General features: G+C 41.5%; 1 protein-coding gene across 2 annotated transcripts in view; it reads right to left on the bottom strand.

Moving 5' to 3' along the window:
* The window catches only part of PTPRN2 (protein tyrosine phosphatase receptor type N2), a 1,585,109-nt gene that overhangs the window by 133,462 nt on the left and 1,427,418 nt on the right, over positions 1 to 24,229 (bottom strand). For both annotated transcript variants that reach the window (XM_033931599.1, XM_033931600.1), the window contains exon 18: positions 2,098 to 2,217. In XM_033931599.1, the coding sequence (XP_033787490.1) occupies positions 2,098 to 2,217 (120 nt within the window). The remainder of the gene's footprint in view (positions 1 to 2,097; positions 2,218 to 24,229) is intronic.

Here is a 24,229-nt window from a genome sequence, read left to right as displayed (position 1 = left end):
CCTTGTCGAAGCAGTATCGCTCCAGGCACTGCTGGTCTGTCAGCTCAAGGAAACAGGAGCGAGGTCTAAAAACCCTCCTGCGGTGGACTCGCTGATGGCGCCTCTCATGCTCCCGCTCCTCTTCCTGCAGAAGGATTTCCGCTGCAACCAACATATTGAGCCTTTCCATTGCCCACAGAGGTGTAGGCCACTACCACTTGCCAAAGAAAGCAGAGCTCATTAGAGTCTAAACAGGCCCCAGCCAGGCAGTCACCCAACACCTCCCCTCCCCCCAGGAATTAAGCCAGGTGGTGAAACACAGCACTCACTCCTGTGCAGCTCCTGCCACACGATAGAGACCACAATGAATGAGTAAGATGAAATAGATGGAAGAGAAAGAGCTGGTGATGCTGACAGGAGTTAAGTGAGATGAGAGGGGTTTTTGCAGAGGTCAGTGAAACGTGGGGAGACAAACGGCAGTGAGAAAATAAGTAGGGAGGTTCAGATAGAGATGGTCAGAGTGAGGGGGTACACACACAAAAATTACACACCCTTCCATGACCTGTACAGAGGACAGCACACTCTCAGGAACAGCTTAGACGTTATGGAAGTAGGTCTAACTGGAAACTCTACTTAGAACGCAGAGAGCAAACTGATTTAGCTTTGGTTATCGTATTTGTACGTTTGGGGCCTAAACCCGCCCTCGGAACGCCCCCGGAATGCCCCCATGTTGTACGACTTACGTTAGACGTTTTGCGGCGTAGGACGTGCAGCTGGCCGACTTTTGATTATGGTCGCTTGTACGTTTTGCTGGGTAAAAATTCCAAACTCCGACTTATGCGGGTTTTTAGACGTCTTTGATTTTTGATTATGAACCCCACAGCGTTTATAGGCAGATGATCTGATTTTTATGCTTGTTAAGCTTTTGAGGCTGTTTTTTTGAAGTGAATGTTTATCTATAAGTCACTCCTACAGCAAGATAAAAATAAGAAATATTATTAAGTAGAATACAAACTATTTTGTTGGCACAGAGAGCTGACATAGAGGGACATTCTAAAAGCCATTTCTGTATATAAAGCATGGAAACGGATGCAATCCTGAATTTTGTACTTGACATATGCCCAGTTGCACATGTATAGGTTGCATAGAAATCATTTTGCATAAAATACATCTGCAATTGAAAGGATGCTGGAAATGGGTTCATGCTAACGAACAGGCGCAAATGAAAGCACATGAAATTTCCTGAGATAATTTTCCAAATGAAAGTATTCTCGCACTTTGGTTTTGAAAACTCACAGGTACCCACACCAAGAGAAGTATACACGTACTATACATGCATCTATGTAGTTATGAAATTAGTCCCCACGGCATGTTAATATTGTGCTTCCAGAATTTATACATAATAAACACAGCATTTTCCTTGCACAAATGCAGCTCTACTAAATTATATGGTAGACCTGCATGAAGTATAGACCGGGAGTTTTCAACCTAGTCTACTAGGTGAAAATTCCCCCAAACAGGTACCAAAGGTACTAATTAATGACAACCACAATAAACCTTCAAAAAAAATATTACTAGTGAGAACTCTTGAAATACTAGGCTCAAGGACAAAAGAGGAAAAGCCTCAATCTGCTGCATCTTATTTTATACAAGCAGATTATTACCAGGGAGAAACCTCACAGGCATAAAATCCTCCTTTCCTTTTTAAGTCGGGCAAATCAGTTTTGTGCCTTATTACCTCAATTGTTTCAACTTTTTATTCAATTGCTTTTCAAAGAAACCTTTTACACTTCACAATTAACTGTTCAGTTGCAAAGCGTTATCTGGGACAAGCTTCACAATTCACTGTTCTCAACCCAGTCCTCTGGACACACCGAGCCAATCGGGTTTTCAGGATATCCACAATGGATATGCATGAGAGAATCTGCATACAGTTGAGGCTGAGAATACACATTTATCTCATGCATATTCATTATGAATATCTTGAAAACTAGACTGGCTCGGTGTGTCCTGGGTTGAGAATCCCTGGCCTAGAGGGACACCAACATCTTTGTTAATATTGTGCTCACTGATCCCTATGCAACCCCAGGTTTCCCACAAGAGAAGCAGTTCAGGTACCTCATAGATGTGGTAAAGGTTCGACCCTTCATCCGGCCAATAGTGATGGCACTGTGTGACTCCATTTTCAGAGAGAGGCGTCAGCATGACAATAACGACACAGCCATTCTCCCAGACCATCTGCAGACAAAGAGACACCAAGGGCACATTGTGACTGCCTAATTACTGTGTGACATGCTGAATAACTACACTCACATATATAATCAAAATGCAGAAAAATCATATTTTAGTAGACATTGCTCTCCTGCTGCAGCTGCTGCCAAGTCTGTAAAAGCGTTTGCAACCTTCTACAGAAAATATTCCCTTCCCAGGAATTACTCATTGATGTAAGGCATGAGCTTTCCTGTATCTTTCCATATTTAGAGGAAGCTCTTTAGGAACACATAGCATTTTCTTCCTGCAAAATAACATTTAGTTCAGTGTTTGGATAGGTTTTGACCAGGTTTAGTTAGTGAAAATAAAATACCACTCGCCCAATGAGTCAAATTTCCAAAAGGAGATGCAGATATACAGTTTGTGGTTTTTAAATAACCTTTATTCATTTGAAAATAATTTCAATTAGTGAAGAACAATAAATAAAACATTTACACTATAGACATCACTTAAAATATTACAAGATACAGTTTGTGTTAAGAAACACTGTCTAACACCACTCTAAAAACCGTGTCTTAAGAGGATTTCAAGCAGAAAATGGCCCATTTCAGAACCATAGTCTCTGCTTCATTAAAGGCCATTCTGGGGGCTTGAGTACTACTAAGAAATGAGCCTGTACAATGAGCTATCTCTTAAGTTAAATATATATATGTATATTGAATTGAACGAATTAATATGTGCTAACATATATATATATAAATAAAGTGGTACATTAACAAAATCGCATGTTTTTTGTGCTGGCCACGGTGGTAACAGCTCTTACGCTCATAGGAATTCCATGAGGGTCAGAACTGTTACCGCCATGACCAGTGATAAAAAAACACTAGCGCAGTTTTGTAAAATGGGAAGGGGGGGGGGCAGTCATGTTAGAGCGAGAATTAAAAATTTTTCTGGCCGACATAATAGAGCAATCTGGTTAGATCCTCGCTAAGAAAAGGATTTGTGGACTTGCTTTTAAACTAGGAAGAAAACCAAATGAAAAATAAAGACGACCTGTGCTGATTTTCTACCTTCCAGCCTGATGGATGAAAACCAAAGTGGCCCTCGAGTAAATACGCAGCAGTGCAATCATTAAAAAGTGCTACTAGAGGATGCGCTGAAGCATTATTTAAATGCACTTTCCATTGTCTTGTTATTAGCATATTGAATTAATGAATAAGAAGGAAGAACTAGCCTTTCTGGAAAGGGTTACATTTCAATTATTTATTTTATAGAAATATTTAGAAAGCCATTTACATGCAAATTAGTTTGTAACACAAAGGCTTTTACTTGCTTTGCGTGCCATAATATAAATTCAATAAAAATCTGTGTGTTGCAAAAAACAACTCCCACCCTGCCCCCAACAGTAAAAGAAAATCTCCTTTACTGTTTATAGCAAGGTACAGCAAACTTTTTGGGGGAGATATGTAACTTATGAACCCAAAATTGTAACTGTTAAGAAAAATGAATTTATAGGATGGCCAAGGAATAGCTACCCCTCCCCCCTTTTTACAAAACCATAGCACGTTTTTAGCGCCGGCCGCAATGGCAACTGCTCCGACACTCATATAAGCATCGGCGCTGTTTCCACAGCGGCCGGTGCTAAAAACTGCCCTACAGTAAAATATCCTGTTTTACATAATTTGGGGCTCCTTTTACAAAGGCGCGCTAGGGCCTTAACGCACGGAATAGCACGCGCTAAAATGCCATGTGCGCTAGCCGCTACCGCCTCCTTTTGAGCAGGCGGTAGATTTTGGCTAGCGCACGCTAATCCAGTGCGTGCAGTAAAACCCGTAGCGCACCTTCGTAAAAGGAGCCCTTGGTGTCAATAAAAAAATCTAGACATTACAAGAGTGATTTAAATTCATACTATCTTTTGTATGAATGCAATCACATCATGTTACAGTTTAATGTTTCAGAAACTTCAGGAAACTGGACTTCTGTCAAGACTTATTGATTTTTTTTTTCCCCCAGTTTATGAATTATTTTAAATTTTATTCCATATTAATTGAATTTCCCTGAATTCTATTGTTTAACGGTTCCTCCCTTCTATTCCTTTTTACATATTCCTTTAATTTATTTAGATATCATTTCCATAGATAGTGCTCCTATCTGTAAAGTTAGGAATTTCTATGAAATTGTCTACATGCTTCTCTCCTCTCCACTCCTTCCTTCCCTCCATAGTCCTCCCTACCCTCTTCTAACCCCTTCCTCTGTAATGTTGCCTACCACTTGTATAGGTATGTGCGATGTACAAATGGAAGAAATAAAATAAATAAATATGTCTGGATTCCCTGCAAGTGTCTAAGCAAGAGTTTTGATGCCTGGATGGCATGAAAATTTCAAAGGAGAAAGGGTAGAAGAAAAAAATATCATTATCCCTGAGGGGCACACAGAGTTAAAAATGGCTTGCTCATAGGCACAGAAAAAGTGTTAAGCAGGATGTCAGAATTTAAGTTAGGCTATTTCTTTTGAATCACATTGAAGCTTAGTAAACTGCAAATCCAGCCTTTAATGTGAATATGCAGAGAATGGCACAGGAACAACATTTGTTTCCATCTCCACCCTGTCCCTGCAAGCTCTGTCTCCATCCCCATGGACTCTGTCCTTATCTACATAAGTCTCGAACACTTATGATTTTATATTTAAACCTCTTTATTAAAGTATAAGAAGGAACAATATTCTGTACAACTGTTGTTTATAAATCACAAATAGAAACTTCCATTTCTATCTGGTTTTGGTACAACCTTGCTGAAGATTTTGGTTGCTTGTGTTTTTATATCATCTGGGAAGATAATTGGAATGTCTTTCAGACATGGATGTAGAAGAGAACCAACACTATGTAGTGGATGAACAGAAAAATAAGGACCTGATTCTTCAAAGGTGTGTCCTAACGCTGTTTCACAGCCAATCGGGATGCACATTTAAAAAAAAAAGTGCAGTGGGGAAGGATGCCTATGTTGTAGGTGTACGTCGTGCACCTTGTGATGCTTATGGATGCCCAAGGTGTGGTGTGGGCATGGTTTCTACCAGAAGTGGTCTTGGATGTCTGTAAGCATCTCTACACGTCTCTGTAGGCGTAAAACAGATGCCTTAAATGTAGACCTGTAAAATGCTGGCCTACGTTTAATTTCAATATCGATAGACTGCTTGCTTTGAGAGAATTAAGGTGGATCTTTGAAGTCAATACAATTGTTCCTGATGATCTCAATGAAGATACAGACTGGCTGTTTGTTGCAGAGGAAATGTACAGGATTCCTGCTTTACAGCCCGATTTGGTCTGCTTGATTCAAAAATCTTTTCTCTTTTTCTTTTGCTTTAAGTCATTCTTATTGTAACTTTCCCCTGCTTTGGGTCAGCCCTAGCTCCTTTAGTTTAGGAATTTCTTTCACATCACTGCTCAGCTGATGGCCTGAGGACATGTTGACGTGTTTGGTGGGTGGCTCTCTATTAATACAGTGGGATAGACGCAACGGCCATTTTCAACTGTGTGTAGTAACATTGCAGCAATGATTTAACAGGGTAGCGTTCATTCGGTGAGTGGGGCTATTTGAAGTTTAACTAAAAGAAAGCTTTTTTCTTGTATCTACACATTTTTTTCTGTACTTGCTTTTGGTTTATTTAGTAATAGAAGATTTTTGCTTTGCCTTGCAGCATTTCTGTCTATATACTCACCTCATCCCTGATGAAAGGTTTGAAACGGATATCATGTCGGAAAGGTGTTGCTGCAAAGTTACTTTTTCTAAAAATTTGCAGTGTATTTAGCATTTTGATAAAAAAAATTAAAATTATCAAAACATTATAAAAAGATTTGAAATTAAGAAGAATGGAAGAAAACAAAATTTATTTGCATTAGAAAAATACCAATGGGACTAATGAGGAGTCCAGCCAGCATAAGTCTTGTGACTTTGCTGGCAATCTGAAGTGCTCGTGGTAATAAATTAGCAATTAGACGGAGCTGGGCCTGCCGGACGGATGGTAGGAAGATTCCGCCAGCCAGCCAACTAGTAGGTTAGTGGGGGAGTCTGGGAGGTGTTAGTGAGGGAGAGTCCATGGGGGGGGGAGAGTAAGTGGGGAGAGGAGTCTGGGGGTGGGGGTCCTTCCAGCAGTAGGAGCTGAGAACCCTCCTGCTGGCCAACATCGGGGGTGGAGTCATCTTTGGGCAAGAGGGGTTGGGCTCCCTCCTGCCTCCGTGATCGTCGGGGGAGGGGGGGCCGTCTTCGGACAGGAGGGGTTGGGTTCCCTCCTGCCTATGCGATCGTCGGGGGTTGGGCCGTCTTTGGGCAGGAGGGGTTGGGCTCCCTCCTGTCTCCGCGATCATTGGGGAGGGGGTCATCTTCGGGCAGGAGGGGTTGAGCACCCTCCTGCCACAATCGTTCGGGGGGGACTGGCGGCCACTATACTATACTAAGTATAGCGGCCGTGTCTAAAGTAACCCGGGGGTAAGTGTCTATTAAATTTTGGAAATGCTCCTTGATGCCAGCAATAATGGATGAATCGTTTGCAGGGACAGTAAGATGCCTGAGCAACTGGGTACGTAATAGATGGAGTCTGATCAGCAGACAAGCCTCTTATTGCCACATCAAAGGCAGACAGTAGTTCATTTAAATCCAAAAGCAGCTTCTGCAGGTGTTTTGTTTTGTTTTGTTTGTTTTTTTTTTTTTTTTTAATCATTGAATTCAATTGCCAGTTGTTTTAAGATGTGTTTAAGTTTTTACATATTGATAATAGCATTTTATAGATGCTGTTCCATCTAGTTGGAACAGTCTATTTATAGAGAATGACAATGGGACACAGTTTGTCTCCGTCCCTATGGGCTCTGTCCCAGTGTCCGCCTCAACCCCGCAGGCTCTTTCCCCATTCCCGCCTCATAGGCTCTGTCCCTATCCCCACCCCACAGTTATCCTTATGTCATTCTCTAGAATAGTTCAAAAGAATGACACAAAGCTGTAAGATCAAACATTTGCACTGACTATCCTTAAAGTTACCACCCCTTAAACCGGGGGTCGGCAACCTGCGGCTCCAGAGCCGCATGCGGCTCTTTTCCACCTTTGCTGCAGCTCCGGTAGTGTGTCACGCAAGCATGCAGTTTACAAGTACGGCGTCGCGGCGGGAAATAGCCATGCTGAGCAGTGAGCTCAGCACTACACAGATGAAAGCCTTGCTTGCTGATTGGTCCGGCGGCCCCGCCCCGCCGTGCCGCCGGACCAATCAGCAAGCAAGTCTTTCATCTGTGTAGTGCTGAGCTCACTGCTCAGCATGGCTATTTCTCGCCTCGACGCTGGACTTGTAAGGTGCACGCCTGAAAAAGAAATCATCCTGGCCGGGGTCGGTGTCATGCTCCGGAGATCTACAGCCTTCCTATCTCCCTCTCTCTTCTACCTGCTTCCGGCCACATCCCCTGCTCCGCGGCTCTCTTCGGCAACTCAGCAGCAGCGATCGACACAAGCTTCTGACGTCGGGGCCTACCCTCTGCGAGTCCCGCTTGTTTCAACTTCCTTTTTCCACAAAGGCGGGACTCGTAGAGGGAAGGCCTCGATGTCAGCAGCTTGTCTTGATCACTGCTGCTGACGAGTTGCTGAAGAGAGCCGCGGAGCAGGGGGGTGTTGCCAGGTGCAGGTAGAAGGGAGAGGGCCAGATGCAGGACTCGTGGGTGAGGGAGGAGAAGAGAGAGAGAAAGAGAGAGGGGAGGGAAACAAAAGGAAATATTTCATACTGGGCTGGGCCGGAGTGGAGGGAGGGTGGAAAGATTCTAGCTACAGGGTGCAGTAACAAAGGAAAAGGGGGGGAAAGCTGAAAATGGAGATAGTGACACAAAGAAGAGAAAGGGTAAGCAGGACCTACTGAATAAGGATAGAGATACAGAGGGGACATGAAGAGGAGGTGAAATAGAGACATAGAAGTAATGCTGAAAAAGTGTGTGGGGGGAGATAAAGACATTGAAAGGGCAAATGGTGAACATGGCGTAAAGATAAGGACAGAGACAAATGAAGATTCTGAAAAAGTGGTGAGATAGGGATATAGGTGAGATGGACACAAAGAAGGGTGATGCTGGAAAATAGGTGGAATGGTAATTCTGACAGACACAGAAGGGAAATGCTGGATCAAGGAGAGATGGGGCTCAGGCTGGATGGAATGAGGAGAAATGCCTTGTTGGCCCGGAACTTCCTCTCCTACGTCAGAATTGACGTCAGGGAGCGGAATGCTGGTCAGCGCAACACTTCTGCAGGGAAAGCTTGGGACGGCGGTGGCTTGGGGGCTGTTCCCCGATTGCGGTGGCAGCAAACCGAGTGGCTTGTGGGACGGCACGGAGACAGAAAGAAGGGGGAACAGGGAGACAGAAAGAAAAAGTTGGGGGAGAGAATGAGGTATGGAGGAGAGGAAACATACAGGAGGCTGAAAGAAAGGAAGAAAGATTGGATGCACAGTCAGAAGAAGAAAGTGCAACCAGAGACTCATGAAATCACCAAATAGCAAAGGTAGGAAAAATGATTTTATTTTCAATTTAGTGATCCTGTATATAGCATTAAGATAAGAAACAATATATGCAGTGTTAGATTTGTTTTATAATGGTTTTGCGGCTCCAAGTTTTTTTTTCTTTTCGAAAACGGGTCCAAGTGGCTCTTTATGTCTTAAAGGTTGCAGACCCCTGCCTTAAACAGATTTGACTGTTTGTGGTCTTTTCCATGACTTATAAGCTGAAGTTTAGGGTTGACTGAGGGACAGATGCAGAAAGCTGGCTTTTAATGCAAGGTTCCAAATAAAAAATTATCCCTTGGATGAAGTAATCAATAAGCTTGCAAATTTCCTGCTGTTAAAACTGAGGCAGTAATCTGCAGCTGAATGCAAAACGTCTCCCTGCCAGTGCATGAGTGGTGATTAGCTCACACAGTGACACAAAGGGTGACATTTTTAAAACCCCCGAAAACTATCCATAGAATACCCTGCCCCAGTTTTCTGCACCAGCCCCTGTAATCCCTAGTGACCCTCATCCCTCTTGCAGCCCAACCCTTCCCTACCCCCAACATTAAAATACACATCCCTAGTAGTCTAATGGCCACCTCCTTCCTTGCTTGACACCCCTTATCCTCGACATTAAAATAAACATCCCTAGTGTCTAGCGGCAACCCATCCTTCCACCTCACCATTAAAAACCCATATCCTTAGCATCTAAAGAACCCCTCCCACCCACAAGCTCCCTTGGCCTTTTAGACACCTACATCACATATCTTCAAAGATACAGAAGTGATATCCTTTTGCCCCTGCCTTTGCACTGCTATCTTGAAAAATGGTAGTACCGAAACCCCACATAGTGCAACCCGGAATATACCGTGTAGGGTCAGTCTACCAAAGAAGGGCAATTTCATTATTTAGTAATCTCTACCCAGACTACTAAATAATGGAAAGACTCCCTTATTTGGCAGACTGACCAACTCTGTGCATCTCAGTATGTACTGAGTGTGGGGGGGAGGGGGGGAAGCACCACCATTTATCAAGATGGTGGATCAGAGGCACAAGCAAGTGGACATTACTGCTATACATTTGAGGTTTCAGGGGGCGCATGGAAAATCGTATAGAGGAGTATGCCAGAGACACTAGGGATATATTTGTAATGGCAGGGTGGAGGGGTTGGGGTGCTACTAGACATCAAAATAGTTTTTAAAATATTTCGGAGAGGGAGGGGTCACCCATATGTTGTAGGATGTTGTTAGTGGACATTTTTTAAATTAGGCGGGGGAGGGGGGAGATCAGGTTGGTGGGTTGATGGGGTGCTGCTAGACAACAGGGATGCTGGGCCAAAGCAGAAAGCTATGTCCAGCTCAGAAGGGTTTGGGTCAGAAGACTCTCCCTGACCTTTCTACATTGCCTCAGATCTGGTCTCATTGTAGCCATCAGTGCACAGCTAAGAAGTGTCTGTACAGTATACTGCTGTAGATTAGCTGACAGCCTCTTTACCAAGCATTTTAATATATTGTCTACAGCCGTAAAAGCCTTTCTGCATTGTTCAGCTCTTAATGAACATGTTGCCTGCTTGTTAACTGTGCACTTATGCCAGATGTAGCTTTCTGTATTGGCCCCTGAGCAATGTGTGAAATAACTGGACTGTTTACATGATGAATTATGAAAATAAAACAATGCTTGGAGAAGTCTTTTTCTTTTACAGCGGGTAGGTAAGCAAACTGCAATATTTTAGAGCACTAATTAGTTGACTAGATTTTGTCAGAGTGGGACTCTTGCCATCACAAAAAAATAAAAACCCACTTCATTATTTTGTGATAGAACAGCAAAAATGCAAAGGTTCTGCAGCATCTATGCAAGATAACTGTTTCCATATGGATTTTTTCTCATCACCTATGGCTTTCCAAACCAAACCAAATACTGTACTTATCTTCCTCCTCCACAGCAGCTGCCTGTGATGATACTGGAACCCTACTGAATTGTCCATCATCCTGGACAGAGGGAGGAAGAAGAGAGCCAGATAGAGAATCCAAGACAGGCCTCTCTGATTAAAAGACAGTGGAATGGGCATTTTAAATTCAAGACATTTGCATTTTTATTCTAAGTGACTCATTATACTTATTTGCAAAGGTTTCTTTAAAAGTGGCAGTCTATACCACAACAGCAGGAAAACAAAAAAACCTTTGGGCACAACTATCTTTTCGTATCAGGTCAAAACTGTTCCAGCAGGTCCTAAAGCAGTGGCTTTCAACCATTCTGAAATAGAGGCCTCTCCCACACCTTATTGTTTTGTGTATTCCATTCTCCATCCTTCTTTTTAAAAATGTAATAGTTTAAATATTTAAAAAGTTCTAATGAACTAATCTTACTCACATGATATCTGCATCCTAACTCAAAAGCCTGGGGGTTATGATTAAAAAACAAACAAACCACGAAATAAATAATGATATAAAATATGATAATTAAATTTGCTGATGACAGAATGTTGTTAAATCACAAGAGCATTGTGAAAAATTGCAAGAGGACCTTGTAAGACTGAGAGACTGGGCATCAAAATAGCAAATGACTTTAATGTGAACAAGCACAAAGTGATGGAAGTAGGAAAGAGGAACCCGAATTATAGCTACATGATGCAGGGTTCCACATTAGGAATCACTGCCCAGAAAAAAGGATCTAGGTGTCATCGTTGAGGCTATGTTGAGAAGCCCTCAACTCAGTGGGTGGCGGCAGCTAAGAAAGCAAATAGAATATTAGGAATTATCAGGAAAGGAATGGAAAACAAGATGAAAATGTCATTAAGTCTTTGAATCGCTCTATGGTGCAGCCGCACCTCGAATACTGTGCGCAATTCTGGTTGCCGTATCTCAAAAAAGATGTGGAGGGGCATTTTTGATAGGATGTTTAATTCCAACTGGACGTTTTGAGAAAAATGTCTAAAAATTGTAAGGAAAAAATGGATTTTTGAACCTGTAAGACGTCTCTCTTTTTTTTTTTGTGAAAATGGCCCAGCTAGACGTTTTCTCCAGCTAGAAGTCTAATTAATATTTACCATTATTGAAAAAAATTGTCAAACAATCCATTTGCATATAGGAGGGGGGTCAGCATTTTTAATGGACTAGCCACACAAACATTTCAGCAGAATAGTAGGGCACCGTAGGGGGCACTGCTGTGAACTTCACTATATGGTGAGCCCTCCAAACTCCTCCAAATCTTGCTGTACCCACATGTCTATCGCCCCATAGCCTTTATGCCTGCAGGTGTCACCTATAAGAACATAAGAATTGCTACACTGGGACAAATCAAAGGTCCATCAAGCCCAGTATCCTGTCTCCAACAGTGGCCAACCCAGGTCCCAAGCACCCAGCCAGATTCTAAGCAGTAAAACAGACCTCAAGCTGCTTATCCTAGGAATAGGCAGTGGATTTCCCCAAGCCATCTCAATAATGGACTATGGACTTCTCTTTTAGGAAATTAGCCAAACCTTTTTTAAACCCCGCTAAGCTAACTGATTTCACCTCATTCTCCGGCAACGAATTCCAGAGTTTAATTACACGTTGGGTGAAGCAATATTTTCTCCAGTTTGTTTTAAATCTACTGCTTATTTTTTTATTTATTTGGTTTGTTTTATATCCATCCTCTTCAATGAGCTCAGAACGGGTTACGGGTTGATATACATAATGCATAGACAAACAGGATACAATTTACAGTTGTACATTACTTAGTAGCCTCATTGCATACCCCCTAATCCAAGTATTTTTTGAAAGACTGAACAAGTGATTCACATCTACCCTTTCCACTCCACTCATTATTTTATAGACCTCTGTCATATCCCCTCCCCCAAGCCATCTTTTCTCCAAGCTGAAGATTCCTAGCAGCTTTAGCCTTTCCTCATAGGGAAGCCACCCCATCTCTTTTATCACTTTCGTCGCCCTTCTCTGTAGCTTTTCTAATTCCGCTATATCTTTTTTGAGATATGGAAACCAGAACTGCACACAGTATTCAAGATGTGGCTGTACCATAGAGCGATACAAGGGAATTATAACATTTTCAGCTTTGTTTTCCATTCCTTTCCTGATTCCTAACATTCAATTTCTTTCTTAGCCGCACATTGAGCTGAGGGTTTCAATGTATTCTCAACAATGACACCGAGATCCTTTTCCTGGGCAGTGACTTGTAACATAGAACCCAGCATCATGTAGCTATAGTTTGGGTTCCTCTTTCCCACATGTATCACTTTGGACTTGCTCACATTAAGCATCATCTGCCATTTTGACGCCCAGTCTCACAAGGTCCTTTTGCAATTTTTCACAATCCTCTGGAGATTTATCAACTTTGAACAACTTTGTGTCATCAGCAAATTTAATTATCTTACTAGTTATTCTCATCTCTAGATCATTGATAAATATGTTAAAAATCAGCGTTCCCAGCACAGACCAATGGGGAACCCCACTATTTACCACTCTCCATTGACCTCTTAAACCTGCTGTCTTCTGTCTTTCAACCAGTTCTTAATCCATAATAGGATATTACCTTCTATTCCATCACTTTCTAATTTTCACAGAAGTCTTTCATGAGGTACTTTTTCAAATGCCTTTTGAAAATCCAAATACACAATATCAACCAGCTCATTTTTATCCACATGTTCATTCACCCCTTCAAAGAAATGCAGTAGATTGGTGAGGCAAGATTTCCCTTGACTAAACCCATATTGGCTTTCTCTCAATAATCTTTGCTTATTTATATGTTCTGTCATTTTGTTCTTTATAATAGTCTCTACCATTTTGCCTGGCACCGACATCAGACTCACCAGTCTATAATTTCCTGAATCACCTCTGGAACCTTTTAAAAAAATTGGCGTTATGTTGGCCACCCTCCAGTCTTTCCGGTACTATACTGGATTTTAGAGAAAATTACTAACAATGGCTCTACAAGTTCATTTTTCAATTCTATCAGCATTCTGGGATGTATACCTTCCGGTCCAGGCAATTTGCTACTGTTCAATTTGTCCCATTACATTATCCCGTGTTATAGAGATTTGTTTGAGTTTTTCTGATTCATCATAACTGAATACCATTTATGGCACTGGTACTTAGGAACATAATAACAGCCTTACTGGGTCAGACCAATCCAGTAGCCCGTTCTCATGGTAGCCAATCCAGGCCACTAGTATCTGGCCAAAAACTCCCACATCTTCCTTGATGAAGACCGAGGCAAATAATTAATTTAATCTCTCCACTATGGCCTTGTCTTCCCCGACAGCCCCTTTTATCCCTTGGTCATCTGGAGGGGCATAATCAAAAGAAACGTCTAAGTCCGTTTTGGGACTAAGTCACAAGTCGCCCAAAGTCGGACATGGGAAAAGGTCCATTTTCGAAAAATACATCCATTTTTTTTCCCGAAAATCGTCCAACTGTACATCCAGTCGTCTGATCGTCCAGACCACTAAGTTGTCTATCTTTATACCCCATTTTCGTCCCAAAATTCATCCAAGTCACAAACGCCTAGAAAAAGACCTTTTGGGCATGGGAGGGGCCAGAACAGTGATGGACTGCACACCCAGACATGGCACCAGAGTAGTGGAGTACCTTACAGGGCACTGCTGTGAACTTCACAAAAAGTGTGCCACATAAACATCACTACAGCTCCCTTATGGGTCATGGTGAGCCCCCCATAATACCCCCAGAACCTACTAGAGACCCACCTATCTACCACCCCAATAGCCCTTATGGCTACAGGAGCCACTTATATGGCAGTACAAAAGGGTTTTTGGAGGGTGCACATGTTTCACCATGAATGCAGTGATTAGAGTGGCTTATGGGCCTGGGTCCTCCTCTCCATGGTTCACTAACCCCCTCCCCCCCCCCAAGACCACTTAAGCCACCTCTAATAGACCTTCCTATGCCAGGCTGCCAGGTATTGATGTTCTGGAGGCAGATATGTAAAGTTGTTATCATGATTTTTATGGGGTGGGGGTGGGTCAGTGATCACTGGGGCAGTGTGTGGGGGTCTGTACTATGTGTCTGCAGTGCTTATCTTGTCACTTTGGATACCTTCTGTGGACTTAGACCTGGTTTTAGATGGCCTAAGTCACAACGTCCAAGTTCCATCTAGGCAGTGTTATTAAACTTTCGGTTATACATGCAGTACGACTAAGTCTAGGACGGCCCATGTTCCGCCCTCGACACTCCTCCTGAAATGCCCCTTTTAGCTCTGGTCGTTCAGCAGCACTGTGAAGGCCTATGTCATTTTTAGATACATCTAAAACCAGGTTTGATTATCGGCACTTGGACGACTTGTGTTACTGGTTGTCCCAAGTGCCGATCTAGGCAGGTTTTAATCGTATTTTTGCTTTGATTATGAGCCCCTTTGGGTCCAACCAATTCTCTTCCTGGCTTCTTGTTTTTAATATACCTAAAAAAAGTTTAACAGTGTGTTTTTGCCTCCAGCACAGTCTTCTTTTCAAGGTCTTTCTTCGCCTTCCTTATTAGCGCCTTGCATTTTACTTGACATTCCTTCTGCTGTTTACAATTATTTTCTTTCATTTTCTCAAAGATTCTCTTTTAGCTCTATTAGCTGTCTTCACTTCACTTGTTAACCATGCTGGTTGCCATTTGGTCTTCCTTCTTCCTTTTTTAAAACATAGAATATATCTAGTCTTGGCTTCCAGGATGGTATTTTTGAACAACATCCAAACCTGATGTGACCTTTGCAGCAGCATCTCTAATTTTCTTTTTTACCATTCTCCTCATATTATCATAGTCACATTTTTTAAAGTTATGTGATGTATTGGATTTCCTGTGTGAATTTATTCCATCTTGTTCCTTAGGCTTCTGACATTTGCATACAGGCATTTCAAACAATATTTGTCATATCTATTTACAATTTGCTCAGCAGTTGGTATGGATAATTTGCAATCTTTAAAATAAGTCTGCTCTGTATTTAAGGAAATCTGGTCTACTGTGGAGAAATGGAGAAAAAGTAACCAAGAACACAAAAATCTAAACCAACAATACAAGCAAAAGCTAAAAGAAAAGAGGACACACTACACCAACCAAATAGGCATAGAAGTTCATGATACAAAAAAACTATTCCAAATACTACAAGAACCCACAAACACTAAACCCTACCTGGCAAATAATGACACTCCACCCCCTTCAACCACCCTTTTAGCTGAGCTGAATACTTTAGAAACAAAATTACAACAGCCAGGACAACCTTTGCAGGAACCCCAATCCACTTTGATGATATCAAAATGCCCCCCCACAAAAAAAAGAATCAGGTGCAGCAGACAGAACCTGGTCCGATTTCACCACAATACAATGGTCAGACCTAAACAGACTCTACAAAAAATACAGCCACGCAGCCTGCGACCTCAACCATTGTCCTCCATACCTGTTAAAAGCCTCCAGCCCAAAATTCCACACTCTCCTCATAAAATGGATACAATCCCTGCTCACAGATGGCCTTCTCCCATAAGACCTCAGTGAAATCATCATCACCCCAATCATAAAAGACCCTCAACTCACACTGGCTCCCAATACAAGAATACTTTTCAAATTTTACTGTCTACTATTTAAAGCCATGAATGGAGACAGCCCAACCTACCTTTATCAGAACTACCACAACCGAGCAAAGGAGAACCCATACACCATACACGCACCCCCCAATCAGAGGCATCAAATGCAAAAAAATATACGATGGTCTACTGGCCACGCAGGCAGCGAAACTTGACCAACTATCCAATCTACTGAACACGACACCAGACTACAAAACTTTCAGAAAAGAAATAAAAACCCTATTCAAGAAATCCATCAAGACAAACTGACTCCGCAGGAAGCATTTCAATCCCCGGCAGCAACCCGCTCAACTCTAACTCTTCTGGAAATGTTCATATAATCTCTTATGTAATCCGCCTTGAACCGAAAGGTAATGGAATAAGTTGCTAATGTAATGTAATTCTACCACAAGTGTACTAGTTAGTGTGGCAAATGAGCCTGGATCCCCTTCTCTGCAGTCCATTGCACTGCCAACCAGGCCATTCCAGAGACCTACTTGCAGCTCTACTAGGACTGACCATAGTATCCACAGCTGTCATAGAGACAGATATGTACTATTTCATGCAGATATTTAGGGGGTGGGAGGAGGTCAGTGACTACTGGGGGAGGCATATTTTCATCTCTCTAGTGGTCATCTGGTCAGTTTGGGTACCTTTATGGTCTTTATTCATTTTAAAAACAGGTCTTGCCCAAATTGTGCCCTAGACATTTTGTAAAATGTTTGATTATCCTGAAAAACATCCAAGTGCTAAGTCCGCCTTAATCCCACCCATAACACACTTTTAATATGCCCTCTTAAAATTTAGATGCAGTGTCTGGAGACAAAGGGCTTGATTCTCTAATTGTGCCACTTCCCAAACAATTATGAAGACTATTCAGGTTATGGCCCTCCCATGATCCTCCCTATCACCAAGTAGGATGGCCCTTCATAGCATCACCTTGGGCCCTCTCCAACTTTCCAACAAATAGGAAGCTCTTTCTGAGCACTCCTCCTGCCCTTCTGATCCCAAAATTCACTACTGCAACCTGTGATGAAGAATTAAGTCTATTTTAGTAATATAACAGATTTTTTTGAAATTTTTTTATTGAAGTGATGGAAGTCTTTTTCAGTAATTTCTTGAAAAATTTCTTATAATTTTTTTTTGCTTTAGATTTTGAGTTTTATTGTATATGATATTTTTATAGATATACTATGGTGTATTGGATTTGATGTTTACAGTTTTGTAAACCGCTTAATACTTTGGCATTAGAGTGGGCAGACTTGATGGGCCGTGGCCCTTATCTGCCGTCTATTTCTATGTTTCTATGTACTTCAAGAAAATCAATCCAATCCAAATCCGGTTCTCCTTAAGTTTACTCCCTCAAAGGGCCAAATTAAGAGAGTTCTCTAGCTCTTGACTGCTTAATTAGGAAAGCGTGACTCAGTCAGTTGACAGTATAAACCTAGATAAGGAACGAAATAGGGGGGCCCAGAGCTGGAAGGATCCTCCCTTCAAGGTAGGTCTCCACAAGTTATGAACCTGAAGAATGATCAAGGTAGGAAAATTCTCAGCTAGATACTGTGAACTTTATGGCTTGCCATAAGCCTGGCGCTTCCTTGTCTGTTAAATGATGACATTTTAGTTGATATTCCAGTGTACACAGTGACTAACTGTGGTGTGGCAGGAACCCATTCCTTTTTTGTACTGGAACTGAGTTACAAGACAATTATGCTTACTTCTGAGTTTCCAGACCTGTCAAAGGACCAGGTCTGGGTATATATGTGATGTTTAACCCAATAAAAGAGTTTTGTTCCACTTTGCACTATGGCTTGCTGTGTCTGTGGAGGGTCCATACCTTATGCCACTCATGCTATCACTGCACCCCCTTCCCCCCTCCTCAAGGTCTCTGGCATAAGAACAGAAGCCATCAGCCTTCTTTTCTGACATGGGATTGTGATGCCAGCAAAGGACTTCCTGCTTGTCAGCAGGGGGCATGCTTACACTAATTGGTGCTTCTTACACCTGCAGAGCATATTGCCATTAAAAAGTCTTCATTCCCTTTAGTGTGGCCCTTTTAATAGGTAAGCACTCTGCACATTATTAGATTAGTGATTAGACCAGTAAGAACAATTTTATCCTCTACTACACTAGAATTGTATTTTACCTAGCTTTTTGTGAGTACCTGAAGTGCCATATAACAACAGTGAATAATTTCTCAGATGACCACATAGAAATTGTTCTCCAGATTACGGATGATGGTCATGTAATATAACCTTTAAGAACTCTTGCTTCTAGCAACTGGATTTGTAGAACATTTACACTATACAACAAACATGTTCTACTGAATGTCAATGTTGGACACAATAAGTCTGTACCTTTAAATATACTACCCTTTCAATTTTTTTACTTTTTTTTTCCTTCAATTCTATTGAGTTTATAGTACACTTCTCTCTCCGTATTCGCTGTGTTAGGGGATTAACAAAACCGCAAATACAGAAAAACCGTGAATAACTTTTTCCATATGTTATTCACTGTTTTCTATTAAAAACCATTGTGAATATGGTGAAACCGCGAATAACATGGTGGGAGACTTGGCCTGTTCCTGAAGAAGAGGCAAAACACGGTGAAGAAAGTGCTGGGAATCAGCGATTTTCTCTGTAAACGCTTGGAATCAGCAATTTCTCTATGCAAGCTTATGTAATTTGGTGGGAGGAGCCAGCAAGCTAAAAACCGCGAATAATCGAAACCGCAAATGCTGAAACTGCGAATATGGAGGGAGAAGTGTATATGGTAGATGTGGAGAGGGCTGGGTTGTTTTGGGGTTGTTGTTTTTATAAAGAACATACCAAGTTATAGGTGCAAGATGCAAACATTTTAAAGGCTGGTAACATTCTACTCTGTTCAAACACCTCAGTGAATTCTAAATAATGACAACAAAGATGTACCATATTTAGAACCACACTTTCTTTTTAATTGCAAGTCACAGTTAAGCCACCAGTGTGAAACGGCATTTTCTTTAAGACCAAGCCCGGCTTCTAAACCAGCCTCCCTAAATTGATACTTTCATCACATAGCAACTTAATGTGCCTTTAGAAGGTGTAGAAGCTCATTGAAGCCATTATGAAAATGAGAAGAAACACAGATTTTATGAGTGTAATAAAAATACAACAATCTACACCATAAACTAATCATCTAGCACTCTGCTGGTGCCACCCAAGTGTAACATTACCAATCCCACTCATTTAAAGAGGAATCTTACAGTTTGGGAACACCCTCTATTGGTTCAAAGACATAGTATTTCAATGCAGTGGGGGCTGACTAGTTCTCTAAAGGTATTGTTGAGATTAAATTCAAAACAAAACGTAATTTAAGCAAACAACCTAAATGTTACTCCAAGGTGCAGTTTATCTTAGGTTGCAGTCAACAAAAAGCAATCCGTTAGTGCCACGATTAGAGGTAAAGGACAGCTATGACCTTCTTTGACATGTTCAGTAAGAAAAAAAAAAGCTGCAGGATGCAAACCTGCAACATTCATTACTGTCTTCAGCAATATTATCGGCAACCACCAGGCTTCTGCCAGCTGTCTGGAATGCTGTATCATTCTTGCATTGTTCTTCTGAACAGAATGACAATTTAGCCCTGATATAAAGACTACAATTATTTTAAGCTTGCATTTAAAATGCTGTTACACTGATGTTCTCTTCCTACTTAAGGTCAAATTTTTGGTTTTCTTCAAGGCCACCTAGTTTTTCTTTCTTCTAACAAAAATAACACTAAACAGCAACTTGGCGAATAAAAGGACCCAGGAAATTGAACGCTCAGAGGAGAACTAGTTGGGTATTCTGGTTTCTAGAATTTTCAATCAAAAACATAATTTTTGCTTGCTGAAACTAAATAAAGGTTGTCCTACATTAAAAGAATGTTTTGTTCCCATTAGCAGAACACTTTGAACTACAAATCTGAAAGACAAGATTTCCCTTCAGTTCCTCAGTCACGTTTCTGTGAATTATTCAAGAAAATCTATGATTTATGATATAACAAGACAAATATGAGATCTGAGCGGATCTGAACAAGATATGTGCATGCATTTACAAAACCGAAAAAACAGGTACAGAGTCATACATTAAAATGAAAAGAAACCACACAATTTATCATTACAGATGACATCGGGAATTTATTTACAGTAGAACATGGAAGCTGCTTCTGGAATATTCCAGCATGCAACATCAGAACAGTTCAATGCATTTGTTCGGTGCAAGGCTGCTTGTGACACATTTTCAATGAGAGAAAAATAAAAGAACACAAAATATTGCACAAAGTGAAAGGAAAGCAAAAGATGCCCATGGCCATCAGTTTATCTTTATGAACAGACCTTGCAGAATAACCATGTAAGCAAACCAGGAACATGTATGTGGCAAGGGCTTTTCTTGTTACTGCACTTCATATACTCATTGAAATAATATTTTAAATCTCTTGATTTCATGTATAGTACATGAATGTACTGTAGATCTGACCTTTTCTCTATGAATAGAAAATGTTTTTCTTGCCTATAGGGAGGACAACTGCAGGCTCTGACTCAGTGTTTAATCTACGATATGAGGTGTGCCAAGGGGGGAAAAACTGAATTGGGGCAAAGTTTGCTCCATTTTGATCAGAGGTCAAGACCACTAGCTCAAGTCACTGCAAAGTGCCTGTGAAAATGTTGGACTGGTATTTTTTTCGCTCATGGAAATTATTGCCAATATTGTAAAAATTGCAGGGTAGCAGTTCCGTCGTTCGAGCCACTGGGTTGCCATAGCAAACACATTCATTTTTTGCAGAATAGTTGAGCAAACATTGTAGATACATATGCTTTGTGGAATCTGCCATGTAAGTTAACCTATTTGTCTTTAGTAAAATCCATATTTCTTTCCAATTAAATATACCTATACAGTATAGGGGTTCAAGGAAGGTTTGGATAGGTTCCTAAAAGATAAGGAGATTGAGGGGTACAGATAGAACCAGAGGTAGGTTATAAGAATGGTCAGGAACCACTTCACAAGTCATGGACCTGATGGGCCGCCAAGGGAGCGGACCGCTGGGCACGATGGACCTCTGGTCTGACCCAGTGGAGGCAACTTCTTATGTTCTTATGCTTATTCGCATTTCAGATTTCGCGCCCACAGCCATTCAGTTTTTACATCCGCAAATTTCCCTCACTCAATTGCGTTTTTTCTTGTATTTTCCTGACAAGAATTAATTTAGAACCATATACTGAACAGTAATTCTTTTTTCTTATCTCTTATTGTCGTTACAGAAACTTATAGATACTGTACTCCCTATCGCTGCCTCGTTCTTCCCCATGTAAAACATACGGTCGTTGTTTCTTCATGGTGGCTAGGAAGGTTTTACTGTACATGTATGAACTGCAGCATCAATGCCATTTCTATTGACTCTGAAAGTCCGAACCATACTGTCTAGGAATCCCATGCTTCAGTCATCCCTTGCGAGCTAAATTTACATATACAAAATGTCTGGAACACAGTGGTCAATCAGGATGATTTAAAATGTTTGGTGGGACTTTTGAAAGTAGCCAGTCAGAGTATCGCTATCTTGAGTGTTTTACGAACCGGTGAAAGCCATAAGATGCCCTGCACCTTCAAAGGCCTATGGCAATGAACCAAAGCGCCAGATGTGTAAGTCACTCCAGGAGAAAGTTGAACTGCTGGATATGCTCTGAGAATAAAAATGTTACGTTGCAGTAGCGCGCCATTATGACAAATGAAAGCACCGTACACTACTTCCAATAGAAGCGAGAATTCTTTTCAAATTTGCTTGCACCTGTTTCAAGCAAGCCTGGGGACTAGCACCATCATACCTACAAACTCACTTCAGCCTACACAACCCCACTAGAACGACCAGAAACAAAAACATCTTTGCTTACCCAAAGACTACAGGCTGCAGATACAAATCCTTCTTGGACAGAACCTTTAAGTTCCAAGCGAACAGACAGCAAATCTGGCTGAAAAGCCACATAAACGAACCCAATACGACTTATAATGCATTCCGCAAATCGATCAAAACCGCCCTATTTGCAAAATTCATTGACTAAAACAGTCCCCTCCCCTACTAAGACTCCCCTCCCCAACAAACGCCTTTCTCTCTCTCAAGAAGCCCCTCTTTTTCAGATCTCCTCTACCCTTAGAACTCCAACTTATGGATGTCCTAAATCTCTCAGATACTCTTTGCCCATAGATCTCCAATTTAACACGTAAGTTTCCCATTTAGACTATTGTACTGCATTAAGACTCCTTGTACGGTATTGTATTTAGACTTATTATATGTTATTGTATTTAGACTCACTGTATTATATACTATTGTATTTAGACTGTATTATATGTTATTGTATTTAGACTCACTGTATTGTATTGTATGTGGATCTATGATATCGTATTGTATTAAGATTTTTGCTATTCGCTGAATGTCCAGCCTTCTTATAATGTAAACCGCCTAGAAGTCGCCTGACTATGGCGGTATAGAAAAATAAAGTTATTATTATTATTATTATAAAGAAGAACAAGGCAGTAATCAGGAGCATCGTATCAGTAAGTTTCTGTGATGTTGCCAAAAAGGTAACGACAGTAAGAAATAAGACTATCGTTAGGATGGAATCTGCCTTGGCATTGTGGATCACTGACTGCAGGAAAAATAACATCCCCTTGGACGGTAACATCATCCGTGAAAAAGCTAGGAAGTTTCCAACGGATGCCATAGAACAACAACCCGGATCATCTACATCAGTGTTCCTCAACCACCGGTCCGTGGACCAATGCCAGTGCATCAGGCCCAAAACAGTGTTTTTCAACCGCCAGTCCACTGTGTGATCGATGCAGCATTATCTTCGAGCCAGCTCCCTCTTCCTCACTGATTCAGTGTACAAAGCCACGGGCAGTGGCTCCTACGCGCGTCCTGCTCCTGGACAGGAAGCCTTGGCTTCCAGATGAGGCGCGGGATGCGCAAGGAGCTGCTGCCCACAGCTTTGTGCACTGCACCAGTGAGGAAGAGGGGAGCCGGCCTGAAGATAACACCGGGGGCGGCATAAAATGGCCAGGCGGAAGCAGGCTAGAAGGTAAGGCATAGCATGGAGGGAAGGAGACAACAAAGGTAGGGGGGAATGATTTTATTTTTGAATTTAGTGATTGAATTAGGTCAATTTTGAGAATTTACATCTGCTGTCAGTGTGCTTTGTGTAGTTTAATTTTGTGGTTAACCATTATGTGTTATTAATAAGATTATATTGTGTGTATCTATGAAAAATGAATGGAAAAAATTATGTTACAATTAGTACTATTATGGAGGCGGGGTCTGGGGTGGAGATTGGGTAGAGATGGGTAGGGTCTGGCCCACGACTTAGCCCAGTGTTCTTCAACCGCCGGTCCACAAAATAATTATTTTATTTCTGCTGGTCCATAGGTGTAAAAAATGTTAAAGAACACTGATCTACAACACAAGAGTCTGAAGATTTTCAAGCCAGCAAAGGATGATCGTTTTCAAAAAAGATTCAATATTAAAAGTATTTCTCTACATGGAGAGGCAGCATCTGCTGACAAAGCCGCCACTGAAAAGTACCCCAAGACCTTCAGGTACATCATAGAGGAGAAGGGCTATAAGCCAGAACATGTTTTCAACATGGATGAGACAGGTTTGTTCTGGAAGATGCCGTCCAAAACTTACATCATGATGGACGAAGCCAAAGCTCCAGGGTTTAAGGCACATAAGGACAGAGTGATGCTCATTATGTGTGGCAATGCTGCTGGCTACATGATGAAACCAGGACTCATCTACAAATCAGCAAACCCTAGAGCCCTCAAAAACAAAAATAAAAACCTGCTGCCAGTCCACTAGATGCACAACCCAAAGGCCTGGATTACCTAGCTTCAAACTGGTTTCACCAGTGCTTCATCCCTTAAGCCAAGGATTACCTCCATGACTTAGGCATGGACTTTCAAGTGTTGCTCATTATGG

The sequence above is a fragment of the Geotrypetes seraphini genome, chromosome 2 (assembly GCF_902459505.1).
Source record: "Geotrypetes seraphini chromosome 2, aGeoSer1.1, whole genome shotgun sequence".
Classification (NCBI taxonomy): domain Eukaryota; kingdom Metazoa; phylum Chordata; class Amphibia; order Gymnophiona; family Dermophiidae; genus Geotrypetes; species Geotrypetes seraphini.
Note: the sequence above shows the minus strand (reverse complement) of the source record. Positions and strands in the feature narration are given on the sequence as shown.